This window comes from Vicugna pacos, chromosome 4 (assembly GCF_048564905.1).
Source record: "Vicugna pacos chromosome 4, VicPac4, whole genome shotgun sequence".
NCBI lineage: Eukaryota > Metazoa > Chordata > Mammalia > Artiodactyla > Camelidae > Vicugna > Vicugna pacos.
The window spans coordinates 49125001-49140421 of NC_132990.1; the positions used below are offsets into that span (position 1 = coordinate 49125001).

General features: G+C 37.0%; 1 protein-coding gene across 5 annotated transcripts in view; it reads left to right on the top strand.

Annotated features, from left to right (window-relative positions):
* ZCCHC7 (zinc finger CCHC-type containing 7) overlaps positions 1–14861 on the top strand; it is a 210187-nt gene extending 195326 nt beyond the window's left edge. For 4 of the 5 annotated variants that reach the window (XM_072959743.1, XM_006204089.4, XM_006204088.4 and 1 more), the window contains exons 7-9: positions 3683–3778; positions 11470–11587; positions 13356–14861. In XM_072959743.1, coding sequence (XP_072815844.1) covers positions 3683–3778; positions 11470–11587; positions 13356–13798 — 657 coding nt within the window. In that variant the 3' untranslated portion in view covers positions 13799–14861. The remainder of the gene's footprint in view (positions 1–3682; positions 3779–11469; positions 11588–13355) is intronic. The other variant, XR_001458985.3, reaches the window with a different exon arrangement.
* Positions 14862–15421: the final 560 nt, after the last annotated feature.

Here is a 15421-nt window from a genome sequence, read left to right on the forward strand (position 1 = left end):
TTAAAGCATAATTTTATAAGTTGTCTGTTAATGACATAAAAAGTTGATATAATTTCCCAAAGTATTTGAGTTATTAATAATAACTAAAATGTATTGGATACTGCCTCTGAGCCATGCACTTTATATATGCTTTACCTGATTATTCATTCCTTGACATTTACTGTACTCCTACTATATGCCTAGACCTGTTCTGGGATCTGGGGTATAGCAGTGAAAAAAAAAACAGATGAAAATCCCTTTGAGTTGGAGGATAGATAAAACAAACAAGTAAAATATATAGTATATCAGATGTGATAAGTGTCATGAGTTTAAAAAAAAAGTAGTGAAGGAGAGTAGGGAACACCAATTGGAGGGAGCTAGAAATGTTAAATAGGATGGTCAAGAGGATCTTACTAAGGAAGTGACATTTGAGCCAAGACTTGAAGGCAATGAACTAGCATCTGTACCGTGTTAATCTGTGGAAAGAGTGCTACAGAAAGTTGGAACAGCACTAGGGCTACTTGTAATTTCCTCAAACATAAGCAGTAAAAATAATTAAATTCAGAGAAATTCCATAAAGCTTTTGTTGTGTTTTTCAGTGTTCATATCTACTTTAAATACCTTTATTGTCTGCATAATTCATTTCCACTCTCTAAAATATTGGAGGCTATATAACATCTACTCCTTCACCACCTGTTTATTAAGCACTTACTCTACTCTAGGTCAGGTGTTGGCAAACTGTTTCTGTAAAGAGCCAGATAGTAAATATTTTAGCTTGGCAGGCTAATGAGTAGTCTCTGACATAACTCTTTCCTTGTAGCATGGAAAGCAGCCTGGCTGTGTTCCAATAAGTCTTTATTCATAGGCACTGAATTTTGAATTTTATATAACTTTCACGTGTTACAAAACATCCTTTTTTAAAAATTTTAAACCATTTTAAAATGTAAAAATCATTCTTACCCATAGGCCATATTTTAATTTCCTACATACCACTTATTACTGTCTGATACTGTGAGTATGTCTGTGTTTTATTGATTTTGTTTATCTGTCTTCCACCACTGGAGATATGAGCAGTGATTTTTGTCTTGCTCACTTCTCAGCTAATCTTAGAACATGTATTAAGCACTCAATAATTATTTTGGGGGTAGGTTAATGAAAGAATGTACACATTTGCTCGTGCCATGTGTCCAGCACTCTGGTAAATGTCACTGATGGAGGTATGCTTGAACCTAAATTTTGTGCTACTTGTCCCCTTCCTTTCTCTCATACACAGCATAGTTTCTTTAAAAGTCATCTATGTTCTGTTCTTCAGCATCTTTCTACTTGTAATGAACCCGTTAGTATCTGGCTTGTGCCTCTGCCTCTCAAATGTAACTGCTCACAGCTGTTTCCAGTTGCCAACAGCTTTCTGATTGCTAAGTCCAATGGATTTTGTAGTCTTCATCATATTTGATCCATCAATAGCTTTTGATAACTTCTCCCTTGGAACATCATCTGTTCTACCTTCACATCCATGGTACCATCTCTTCTGGTTTTATTTCGTTCTCTTAAACCACATATGCTCATGGTTGCAGTTTTATATCACATCAAATAATAGAGTTATCTTTTAGATGGAAAAATTATTTCTGCTTAATAATTGCATGTCTTCCCAGTATTCTACTACCTGAAAAAAAATTTTAAACCACTGCAATGAGTGGTACATGCTTATGTGTGTACCTGTTAAATCTGTGTTTAGTGGCTTTTAACTAGTCTCAATTCATGAACCACATTTTTTATTGGAGAATATAAGATGTTTGTTGATTGTGTTTTGATTATATCTCAATTGATAATAGCTGAAGTTGTAAATTCCATTTTGTATTGTCAGTAGAAAACATCTATCAGGTTATTGTCATCCCCATTTTCCATCTTAGGAAATAGGAGCTCAAAGTAAAGTTATGTGAAGAAGATTATTTTTATAACCTATAGGTATTTTCCTACATCAAAAGGATAAAACATCCACAAACCACCTGTTTGCCACACTAAACAACAGCAACAAGATTAGCTGGCAGACCAGTTACTTGGCGCTCTTTGTTATAGGATCCCAATGAAGAACATAAGAAATAAACTTATCCAAGTTTATTCACATCCTTCCAATCTCCAGAAAATATGGGGAGAATTAGTTTTTTCTCCTGTTGAAAGCCCGTCCCACCCACCTCAGGGGTTTTGCTCTTGTCCATCCTTTCTTTCTGCTCCCTCATATGTTCTGGTCTCTCCCATTCTAATAACAGACTCCACCAAACCCTCCCCCTAGGTGCTGACTGATGTTATTTCGCCCCTTACTCATGCTTCTCAAATAATATGTACCTACTGTCTACTTTTCTTCAACTTCCAATCAGTTTTTTTTAACATTTCTTATTATGAAATAGAATATACATACTGATAAGTACATAAAACATATGTGTACAATTTAATAAATTAGTTATATAACACACTCAAGAACACACTATGTTCAAGAAATAGAAAATCGCAGCTACCCTGAAACCCTCTGTGTGCTATTCTCTCCCCAAGGGCAGTAACCACCATCCTGGCTTTTGTGGGTAATCATTTTCCTTGCTCTTCTTTATGGCATCTCCTCACTCCTCAACCTATTGCCTTCTACTTTCTACCTTCCCACTGATTCCAAAATTCTCACAATGAGGTTATCCATGAACAATTGCCAAATCTAATGGATGTTTCTCAGTTCTAATCTCTCTCTAGGCCTCTCTGCTGTATTTGACATTGTAGATCAGTTCATCCTTCTTGAAACTACTCTAAGGTCTGCGACTGTATTCTCCTGTGACTCTGCATCCTTTAACCTCTCCTTGTCTGTCCCTTTCACAGGCTCCTCTGCCTGCCCGTTACATGTTGTGTCCAGGATTCCATCTTTAGCTCACTGCCGCTCACCTGGCTATGGCAGCTCTGTCCTCTCTGGTCATTTCAGCCTCCGCTATTATGCAGCTTACTTTCAAATCTAACCTTCAGCTCAGACATGTTTTCTAAGCTTTATCTTATAGATAACTGCCTAGTGGACATCTCCACCTGGATACTCAACATTCAAGACAGATTTCATCATCTTTTCCTCTAAATTGACTCCTCCTTCTTACCGTACTTTTCTGAATCAATTGTTGACACTACTACTCACCAGTTCACCCAAGTTAGAAACCTGTAAAGCATCCTTTCCCTCTACCTAGAAGTCCTCATTTGATTTACACCTAATTCTTTCAGAATAAACCTAAATTTTATATTTCAAGAGAAGCTTTCCCTGACTTCCTCACCCCATCCAATGATAGATCCCCCTTGCCACTCCACAAATACCTTATACGTACTTCTGTCACAGTGCTTACATTGTTTGTCATTATCTGTGTATATGTCTGTCATGTTCTACTAGACTTTAACTCTTTCTCTATCTCAGATACCTAATATCTACCTCAGTATTGGGCGTAGTGCTGAATGGAATGAGGAGCAAGGCAGGGGAGGGAAGCACACGTTGATGTTAAGAATAAAAGAATTGTTGTCATGTTACACACTTTAATACACAGAACCGTCTGAATATGGGGTCTCCACACTAAACTCTAGGAGGCAGTACTTCTAAGGAATCTCTTTCCTAAAAAAGTTCTTTTGGAAAGAATGAGGTTTTAATTGTCTTCTGACATTTACTAAATCCTTACAAATATTCATGTTGCAGACCAAACCTGGACCACCCAAAAAGCCGAAGACCCCTTCTGGACAATCAGCCTCAGTGTATTGCTACAACTGTGGGCTAGAAGGCCATTATGGACACGTAAGTTTAAGTGGCATTTGGGCTTAAAGCTTTCTGTTGTTCAGGAGTGGTTGCTGAAAGAACCACTCGAAACGAATGTAATTCTGAACACTTATTTCTTATAACCTACTATCCTGAAGTAAGACTTCATATGTTTTCAACTGATTTACTTCTCCCCTTCCTGCTAGAATAAAGGATCTGTCAGAGCACATTCCTCTAATTGTTTTAAATATACGTGAACAGGTTAAACTAAATAAATACAGCTCATAAAATCAGTCAGAGAAATAATAGTCGTCGATAGAATGGTTACAGTTCTCATGAGTTCTTAGGATTACTGGTACTTTGACCTAGCCAAATCATGATTTTAGATTTTCTACATAGCTCTCCAGTACCTCCAGTGTTCCCTGATACTGTGTTCAGTTAAATCTTTACCACTCGCTCACAAACCCTGACACTCGCTAGTGGAAGACAGAGATGCTGCATTGTCATCCAGCCTGTCTCCCCACAAATGCCCAGATTCCCTGTCCAGCCTGCACATTTCCTAATACTAGCTGAAAGGGCCAAACTTGTGTGTTTGGGATGCTGAGACATCAAAGCAGAAACTTGTTGCCATGAAGTAGGAGTGAGTTTCCTCACCAGTTATCCCATTAAGTGTGAAACAGTAACAGCTCATGGCAGAGTCAGGATGCAATAAGAGTAGACTCAGAGCTCCTACATTCTGGGAATCTTAAGGCAGAGAAGGAAAGTCCTTGGCACGACAAGTAGAAAATCTATATGGAAAAATACATTCCCAGTCTCCAGATAGGCTTCTATTGGCCTAGAAACCAAAAGAAACTAATATCAAATCAGACCTGATGACAGAAGATGGAAAGCATACAGGGCGAGGAGGTGCTTAAAATGGTTAGAGGTGTGAGCAGTAGGATGGAGTAGTTAGTATTTCAGGTCACATCTTGAATTCTGACCAAGCCTTCACCTGTAGGTGAAGACCCTGGGGATAGAACTCTATGGTATGGGGAGAGACAAAAAGTCTGAAGAAAAAGTACTGCACAGAGTCCATCAACAGATGGAGTTTTCCCTCTGCCTTGGAGCAGCAGGACCATGGAATGAAGGGGTAGAATATGAAAACTAGGAAGGAGTTCTGATCCTCAACTTATGCTCTACTGCTGACTTAACCATGTGCCTTAAAGCAACCCACTATTTCTCTCTGGTCTCCAGTTTCTGTATCTCCCAAGCAAAGAAGTTGCACAGGGAGATCTCTCAGCACTGATTTGGTATTTCCACTGTGATCAGATCCATAGTAAAGGGGTACAGATGGAGGGACCCTGCAATAGAATTACTTCACTGCTACAGAACTCACACTGGAAACCTAGTTAGATTCTTGTTGTCAAAATTCAGATATTGCCAACACTGTGTGGCAAACATATTCACATAAGCAGTCTACTGCCACACAAATCACATAGATGTACAATTTATGCTTGCTTACCTCTTTAAAGCAAAGAGGGTATGATTTTTAACATTTATGTTTGTTCAATTAAGGAAAAACAATTATAGTTGGACACATACTGCTTACTAGTCACTCCTGTTAATGTAGATAGGAAATATATTAAAAGCATTTGGAATTTATCCCTGAAATCTAGATTTAGATAATTTTTAATTTACAATAAAGTAAATTTGGCAGCCTCATTGCTGCCATAGATGAAGAATTCTAGATTATCCACACTAATGAAGAAGATCAGTGGTGTGGCTAATCCAAAATAGTAGATAAATTATATAGCCAACTATCAATTGTCTGTGCTAATGGAGGGGACCAGCGATGTGGATAATCAAAATATAATTTACATTTAGCTTTGGAAAATGTTTATAGGACTGTATAGCTCTGTATAGCCACATCGGGATCCAAATGGGAGACTGTGCAGGTGGTTAAAGATGTCTGAGGACCCCTCCTCTTCAGCTTCAGAAATTCAGTTCTGTATATGTTAATGAATAGCTTTTCTTAGGTTAATGTGGCATCGCCCTTCCCTAATTCTACTCACTCTAGTTGGAGAGGCAGGGACAATCATAGGCAGTTCCACATGAGGCAAACCTCGATAGGAAACGGTAGTCATTGTGCAAAGAGACTACTCCAAGATGAGCGAGGCGCTGGGAGTGTGTCAGGATCTCCAGTACCTTTTTGTAATTGTAGTTTGTTCTTAATGTTTTGTGATTAGAATCTGTTTTAGTTCATTCAGGCTACTATAAACTAACTACCATAGACTGAGTGGCTTATAAGCAACAGAAATTTTTTTCTCATAGTTCTAGAGGCTGGGAAGCCCAAGATCACGGTGCCAGCAGAATCAGTGTCTGGTTAGGGCCTGCTTCCTCATAGATGACGCTTTCTTGCTGTGTCCTCACATGGTGGTGGGAAAGGCTAGAGAGCTCTGTTGGGTCTATTTTATAAGAGCTCCACCCTTATGACCTAATCACCTCCCAAATGGTCCACTTCCTAATACCATCACCTTTGGGGTTCAGATTTCAACATCTGAATTGGGTCATGGGACACACAGACATTCAGGCCACAGCAGAATCTTACATCCAAATCTTTCATGGGTATCCTTTCTTTTGGAAACTTGGAGCCACCATGGATAGTGATTTATAAAAGCAATAATTTATATTACTGTATGAGTTTGCCTTACAACTTTCAAGACCCCAAAAAGCCCCAAAAGATCCAGAAACTCAACAACAGGATAAATCTAAAGATAGCTGAAAGAAGGAAATGACGAAGATAAGAACTAAAATTATTGAAATAGAGAACATGATAAATAGCATCATCAAAACCAAAAGGTGCTTCTTTGGAGACATTTTCTTTCCAAAAGAAAAGAGACAGACTTTTGGAAAAACTACTCAAAGAAAAGGAAAAGATACAAATAATGAGTGAAAAGTGTAAATAGCTTAAGATACAGTATAATTTTTTAAGTATAAGAGAATACTATATAAACTTCATAAAGTTCAATGTTAAAGCTGAAAATGCAGATAAATAATTCTCTGGAAAAATACAAATTAACAAAATGACTAAAGAAGAAAAAACCTACATGAACCAGTACCACTAAGGAACTTGAATTAGTAATCAAAATTCTCCCTACCAAAATATACCAGACCCAGGTGGTTTTGTAGTCAGGTTTTACCAAACCTTTATTCAGACAGGTAATTCAAAAGAACACCACTGAACTTGTTCTGTGAAGCTATTATAACCTAAAGCCATTTCAAAATATTCACAGAATGGTGTCATTTTTATGAAATCTCAACACTTCTAAGCTTTTACTGTTGTTTATTGGAATATTCATTAGTAGTAAGAGTATTAAAACACATGAAAATGGCAGACACCAACTTGTCTTAAATGGCACCAATTTCTGGAAAGGGAAAAAATTGAATGGGAAATGGAAAGAAGTTACACAGAGGATTTCAATTATATTGTTAATGCGTAGAGGAAAACTGAAGAAAATAAAGGGTAAATGTTATCATTTGATAAAGTTAAATGGTAGGTACAGATTTCCATTACTTTATTTTCCTTTTTTTAATTACAAATATCCTTTATGAATATTAACATAAAAATCTTGAACAATATACTAGCAAGCCAAAGCAGTACATTAAAAGGGTTATACATTATGACTAAGTGGGGTTTATTCCTGGAATTCGAGAATGGGCCAACAGACAAAAATTAATCAATGTAATATGTCACATTAATAGAATGAAGGGAAAAAAACAATCATCTCAATTGATACAATAAAAGAATTTTATAAAATTCAACATCCTTTCATGAGAAAAACACTTAATAAACTAGAAATAGAAGGGAACTTCCTCACCATGATGAAGGCCATATATGAAAAACCCACAGCTAACAACATACTCAATGGTGAAAGACTGAAAAATTTTCCCTTACAATCAGGAACAATGCCCACTTTTGCCGCTTTGAGTCAATATTTTATTAGAAGTTCTGGCTAGAGAAAGTAGGTAAGAAAAATAAAAGACATCTGAGTTAGAAAGGAAGAAGTGAAATTGTCTCCATTCACAGATAACATGGTCTTATATCTAGAAAACACTCAAGATTACACACACAGTGAGAGCTAATAAATGAATTCAGCAAAGTTCCAAGATACAAAATCAACACACAAAAATCAGTTGCATTTCTATATACTAGCAATGAACAATCCAGAAAGATAATTAAGAAAATAATCTGATTTACAATAGCAGTAAAAAGAATACAATACTTAGGAGTAAATGTAACCCCTATCAAAATCCCAATGATGATGAAGTTTTGGAACTAGAGAGAGGTGGTGGTTCTACAGCATTAAATGCCACTTAATCATACATTTTAAAATAGTTAATCGTATTTTGTCTAGGCAATATCCAGCTTGCTTCTCTTTCTCTTTTCCTTCCAACATTTTATTTTTAAAGTTTTCAAACATAAAGTTGACTTTTTCGATGAACACCCATATACTCATCAACTCGATTCTACCATTAACATTTTACTTTTCTTGCTTTATCACCTAAGTATCTTTGTACCAGTCCATTTTATTTTTTCATGCATTTCAAATAGATTGTCATTATCAGTACACTTCATTCCTAAACTATTTAGCATGCATATCATTAACTTAGAGCTCAATATCTGTTGCTTTTACGTATTTTCTGAGTTAAAAAACTTACATAAAATGCACACATTTAGAAGTGTATAACTGCTGAGTATTGATAAAAGCACCTGTCTCTGTTACCCAAACCCCTATCAAGATATAGGACATTATCATCATCCTAGAAACTTCCCTCATGACTCTTCTTAGTCCCACTGCCACTCCACTGGAGACAATTACTGTTCTAATTTTGTCCCCACCATAGATTCATTTTCCTTGCTATAAAATTTCATATAATTGGAATCCTACAATGTGTATTCTTTCCTAAGGCTTCTTTCATTCACCTTAATGTCTTTAAGAACTACCTGTTTTAGATCTTCAATTCTTGGTTTCAGAGCCAGAAGAGTGCTCACAGACCCACTAAACAAAGAGCGGATCTATATGTGTTGAAACTGAACAATCTGCACAACATATTAAGTGAGGAGCAAAAAAAAGGCAAAGGGAAGTGTGTTTTGTATGCTACTTATGAAAAGAAAAAACAAGACATAGAAGCTTTTACATGCTTAAAATATCTCAAGAAGGACACAAGAAACTGGTAACAGAAGTTTCCTCTAGGGAGGGGAAAGGGACTAGAGGAGAGACTTTTTATAAAAAAAATTGAAGCAGAATACACATACAAATAAGTTCACAAACTGTAAATGTGCAGCTCAGTTAATTTTCACACAATGAACACATCAGAGTAACTAGCACCTAGGTCAGGAATTGGAATCTTATCAGCATCCTAGAAGCAAAAAGGGTTACCCTCTATCCTGATTCTTAATAGCTTGTATTAGTTTTGTCTGTCTTTATACTTTATACGAACAGAATCATACATAGTATATGTGTCTGGCTTCTTTTCCTCAACATTTGTCTACAAGACTTATCTGTGTTATGCATGTGGTGTAGATCATTCATTCTCATCCATGAATAGTAGTCCATTTAATGAATCCCACAGTTTGTTTATTCGTTCTACTGTTGTGGACAGTCTCCAGTTTGGGGCTATTGCAACTAGTATTGCTGTGAACATTTGAGCACATCTTTCAGTAAACTTACGTATGCATTTCTGTTGTGTATGCACCTAGGAGTGGAATTACTAGGTCTCAGGATACTGCGTGTATTCAGCTTTCGTGTACACTGCCAGTTTTCCGAAGTGATTGTACCAGCTTATACTCCACCAGTAGTGTAAGAGAGTTCAACACTTGTGAAACTTACTTTTCACTGTATATGCTTTTGCATTTGGTTATATTATGAAATAGAATGCAAATTCACATGAATTTTAAAGCTAGATCTTCAAAGTGGTTTCACTGTGGGGATGGACAGCTTTTTGTTAATCTCTAGAACTTTCCTCATCTGATTTTACGAATATTTTGTTGGAAAAGTTTGAAAAGAGTCTTTTTAACTTTTGACATTTTAATTATGTATCTTGGTGTGGGTCTCTTTGGGTTCATCTTGTTTGGGACTCAGTGCTTCTTGGACTTGGCTGTCTGGTTCCTTTGCCAGATTAAGAAGGTTTTCAGCCATTATTTCTTGAAATAGGTTTTCTTTCCCTCCATTACTTTATTTTCTATATGTAAGTGTGTATTTAGAATGATTCCTAGTTTTTTAAATCTACAAATTATGTGTATGGCTATCAGCTTTGATATCTTAGAATTACAAGTTGAGTATATAATGACAAAGTTATGATAATCAGCTAAATTCTATGCAGATATTTCATGTACTTTCTTCCTAAGAGGTACAAATTTCCCCCACAATCTGAAACTTGGGCGTTCCTATGAAACCTTTCCTAAGCTGAAGTGGCTGTCAAGTGAAGAAACAATTACCTTAGGACCCATCTCGTTAACAGATGCACAAAATAAAGGGAGATAAATGACAGATGCTCACAGACACAGTTCAAAGCTGTGGTGGCTTGATGCTGGGATTCTGTGTGTAGTTCCTGGGGAAGGAGCTTGGTGGCGCAACTCTCACTGTTCCGGGTGCTCACTGCCTCCGTAATGTCTGCTGCAAAACAAACGCTAAACTGCCATTTTAACTTTTCACCTTTTTTTGTAAAAGTGAAAGTCCTCTTTGTATTTCTTTGTTAGTGAAAACAGGTGCTAATATAGCTCTTTCACAAAGCAAAGCGATGTAAAGCGAACTTTTGAAAAGCAGGAGATAGCTGTATTTTAATTTTTCTTCAGTACCTAACTAAGAAGAATGTTTGTAATAAATTTAGGCAAGATGACAGAGGACAGAAGTGGGAAAGTTTCAAAGGGAAACCTCTTTCATATAAAAGACATTATTTGGTTTCAGACAAGCTGAATAAATGTGTGTCACAGGTCAGGACAAACAAAGCCTGCTCCTTGGGGCATGGCTCAGGCCAAGGATGTGGACTTGGGAACTAGCAGCTGTGGGCAGGCCAGAGTCATGAGAGTGGGGAGCTGTCCAGGGGGAGTAAGAGGAGCGACCTCATCTTGAATAGAGGGAGCAAGGAAAACAGATTTCCTTCAAAATACCTAGGAGCATTTTCAAACTAGACACAAACCACTACCACCCTGCTCCCCACCATAAGAATCACTGCCCTTGTGAGCAGTGAGTATTGACTTAGAACAAGTTTGCAAAAGCCACTTGTGTGGAGGGAACAGAGGAAAGGGCTAAGAATTTACTCCCATATTTAGGGGTATAAATGTGAAGGGAAGAAGAAAAGGAGAAGCACTTGACTGAAGGCTTTAGAAGAGACAAATAAGCAAAGGATTCATACAGTATAAAGCTGAATAAAATAAACCCTCTAACAGAGGTATAAGGCATTGCTAGGGGAGGGGGTTGGCAGGGAAGATTAAAAAAAAATAAGAAGGATTTCATAGATAAAGAAGTAAAGAAAGAAAATCTAAACTTTGAAGAATAGCATGTAAGCACAATTGAGTGTCGGGCTGGCTGATCCTTCCAGAGTCCCAGCGAGACCACAGCCTGCAGCTACAGTGTGAGTATCAGTGATGTGGGGCTCATCTCTAATTATAGTGGTCCATAATTTTGCCAAAAAAAGGTTATCTGAACAGTGTGACCTTGTGACATCATAATTTCAAATACAATTTGCAGGAATGTACAGAAAGACGAATGTTTAACCAGACCTTTCCAACATCTCCATTCATCTACTACTATGATGACAAATATGAAATCCGGGAGAGAGATCAGAGAATAAAACGAAAAGTAAAAGGTATGTTATTAGACATCTTGCTAGATCACCTTTGCAGGAGTTCCTAAACTTCTTTTTTCGCACTGTCTTTGCCTGTTTTGTGGGTCTTTGGTTAGCACCAAAAATGTTTTTAATAATTACTATAGAAACTGGAACTTTCTTGATCTCTAGAAATCAAGCACCCATTTAAAAAAATCCTGTGTTGTACTCTATTCACAATGAGCATTTTTTCTTGCATAATGATCATTTTAGAAAATGTCCAGAAAATACTTCTATCTGTACATGCATGCAGAATTTTTAAAAGCCCCTTTGAGATTTTTCTGTTCAACAAGTAATTTTTTTTTCCCTTTTTGTGTCTCTGCTATTTTTCAATCAAAAGTTTTCCCTACTAGATGATTCCTGGTAGTTCCAGGAGCTTCGCCAAAGAGGTCATTTCTTATTGGCCACCATTATGAGCAGAGCTCCAGGTCCACAGCCACTCTCTGTAGTTTCCTTATTTGCTGTTGCTAACATAATGTTCTTTCTCACCAAATTATTTTATAATTTAAGTCTATTTTCTCTACCTCTCTTTCTCTGAATTCAGGTCCTTTCAAAATGAAGATAGCAATTCTGGGAAGAGTAGAGGAATTACTTCTCAATTCCTGCATATTTTACATATTAAATTTTATGTAAAATTTATCTCAACTATATATAGAGAAATTATAATACATGAAGATAATGATCAGCAAACTAAATTTAAAAAGATTAAAAAGAACTGCATCAAAATGTCATCTCTAGATTAAAAGATCATGGGTGCATTTTTTTTTAATTTTCTTTACACTTTTTTGTATTTCCCAGATTTTCTTTAATGAGCATTTATGACTTTTATAATCAGAGAAAAACCATTTGTTCTCCTTTTTAAATGTTATATTGACAACTGTATGGCACAGATCCACTTCGAGGCTTGCTGTGATCAATTGGAATTTATATTTTATACTAACATCTATAAGTAATTACTTATTTTTATTCTAGAATTCATTTTTGTCCCCTAAATATACTACTTAGTACTCTATCCCATTTTTTTTTCAATTGGTGACTTCTTTAATCTTTCAAGATACTGTTGACAGTTTAGTTTTCCTCCCTCACTGTAACCTCATCTCCCACTTATCCCATCAGAATCACTACCATCAGACACTTGTAGTGGGAGTGTGCTAAGTCCCGACAAAATGTAACATCAGATCTGGCACATAAACCTCTCAGATACACAGGGGTGTGCACAGGAACTCACTGTCCAAGCCAGTGAACTCTGGAGGAATAATCTCCTGTCCAGCATGGTATCCACCTATAAATACTATGGCCATACTTTATCTTCAGAGGATAATTGAAATGTCATATGAGACTGTCAAAAAGCCATTTTATACATCTTGTTTCACCTTATCATCAAGGGCTGTCTCTTTATCAGTGCAGGAACTTGAATTGGTCAGACATGACTTTCCTTCACAAAGCTGAAGTGATTACTGCTTTCACTGGTCCTTGTCTCCATTTTTTAACCTAGTTAAACTGTATTGAACAGAATAAATATCATTGGATTTCTGGATTTATTCCATGTTTAGCACTCAGAAAAATAGAAGTACAGCCATTCAAGTTTTAGTGAGTGATTTTTACCTTAGTAAGCATTCTTCAGAATGTGGTATCATTAACGCATTTAAATATCTGGCTTTCCTCCCTGTGGAGTTATTCACAGACCTATGAAAGCTCTGCACGGACTGTCTTCCTGCTGAATATGCAAAAATACTTCTATATTTTTCAGAACTCCAGAAAAATGGGGATTTTCCAAGACAGTTCAAGAGGCCTCATATGGAAGCAGCAGATAGGAGGCCCCACCATGATGTGAGGAAGAGCCAAGCCTCATGGAAAAACAACAGGTGGCCTCAAGAAAAGAAAGAAACCCAGAAAGAAACCGTAAGCAGGAACAACAGAGAGCGTGAAAAGCACAAGAAGGCTGACAGGTGTCACGAAGTGGATGAGGACTTTCCCAGGGGCCCCAAGGTCCACTCTTCTCCTGGTACTTTCAAAACCCAGAAGCCTCACAAGCCCTTCCATTACTCATCGCATTCCCACAAGCCAAGAGAAGACAAGCTGCCCAAAGAGGGCAAGCGGGGCAAGCATAAGAAAAAGGAGAGCTGCTTGGAGGAGGATGGCAATGATAATCTATTTCTCATTAAGCAGAGGAAAAAAAAATCTAAGCTGTGAGTCAGCTTCTGATATCACTTCCCGGTGTTTGTCTGGGCTTCATATCTCCAACATCCTGGCAATATTTTTATTGTCTATGATTAAATAAAAGGAAGTTTTTTTTTTTTTTATCTCAGTCATACCTAGAGCTGCTGAAGACCTTGAAGAGCTCAGTTCTCTGTGTGCAACAAGTTATTAGGTAAGAAAACAGAAAAATAAACTTGGAATTCCCCTGTTCCAGGACGTCATTTTACTCAGAGTCCTACGGATAGGAAGAATTAATTGTTTCAGAAAAAAAATTTTTTAAATATTTTTTAAAAATAGAAGTTCATCAAATAAAAGCTCATCATCTGCAGTGTGAGCATGAAAATTAAATCCTTACAAAAAGAGAAGTTAATGCTGATACAAAAAAATTCAGCATTCCTTTTTTTGTTTGTTTTTTAACATTACTCTAAATCTAAATCTGGCTTTTCTTGCTTCAGAAGCTGGTGTCAGCATCCTCCTCTAGCCAGAGCATCACAGGCTGAAGATGAAGGTGTCAACATTGAAGCACTGAAGAGGCAGGGAATTGGGTTTCATAGCAAAATATAGGTAAAGACTCCATCCAGACTAAATGTCGAGAGACAGATTTCCTGAAACAAGTGAAAAAAGTCATCTTTTACATAATTTTAACGTAATCACAAGGAAATAGTTTTTGCCATTTTTACAGTCACACTTGAAGATTGTCCCTCACATATTTAAGATGAATATTGCCCAGCTTTAAAATTTGTTTTGTTCTCGTGAGTTTTTTAATTACCACAGAGCTATAAAGAAGTTTTTGTATTTGTGAGCCTTTTGTACTTATCAGAGCTTAATGTTAGAATAAGACAAATAAAATGTCTAAAATGCAGTAAATAAATTTATCTATTATGTAAAAAGACAATGAGAGTTTGAGCAACAAAGGGCGTACTTGGGTTGGACAAGTGACTAAAGTTATAAAATCTCCACAAACTGGGGTCAAATGCTGTTATTGCCCAAGCACTAACTCTCTGCCAGAATAAAATAAGATGGAGGAATAAAGATATTTCTCCATGTTCTCCAATAATTTTATAATGTTGGAATCTTAAATTTGTGTTTTACTCTTCGTGAAGTACACAATCTGCCGTACATCTGTTAGGATCAGCTCTCTTTTCTGTGGTGTGAGGGGCGGGGGCAGGGGGGAGATGCAGGAGAGAATCTCTTCTCCAGAATCAGCCTTAGTGTCTTGAGTCCACCACCTTCCCTGTACTGCCCAGCTTTCAGCTAAGTGTCAGCATTCCTTGTGTGTTGGTGCTTGGCTTCCTAACATCAGCTGGGATTGTTTTAACCCTAAGGTAAGTGAGCAGTCTTTTAACAGTGCTAAAAGTGACAGCCATGGAAAACAACTTCAGAGAGTAGGAAGCCTTGAGATAATTGGCATTATTTCTCAGTAGGGCTTGGAACAAGCGCATTTAATTATTGATGTGCTATGACTAGCATTCCTTCAGATCTGGGGATGTCTACTTTCAGGACAGAAATGGGATTACCATTTTTTAGAGCCTTTCATACTTAGAAAATTGTTTGGAGGAGGGAAGAAAGGAAGCTCTTTTTCTATTTGTTTCGGCACATTATTTTTCCTCTCAAATT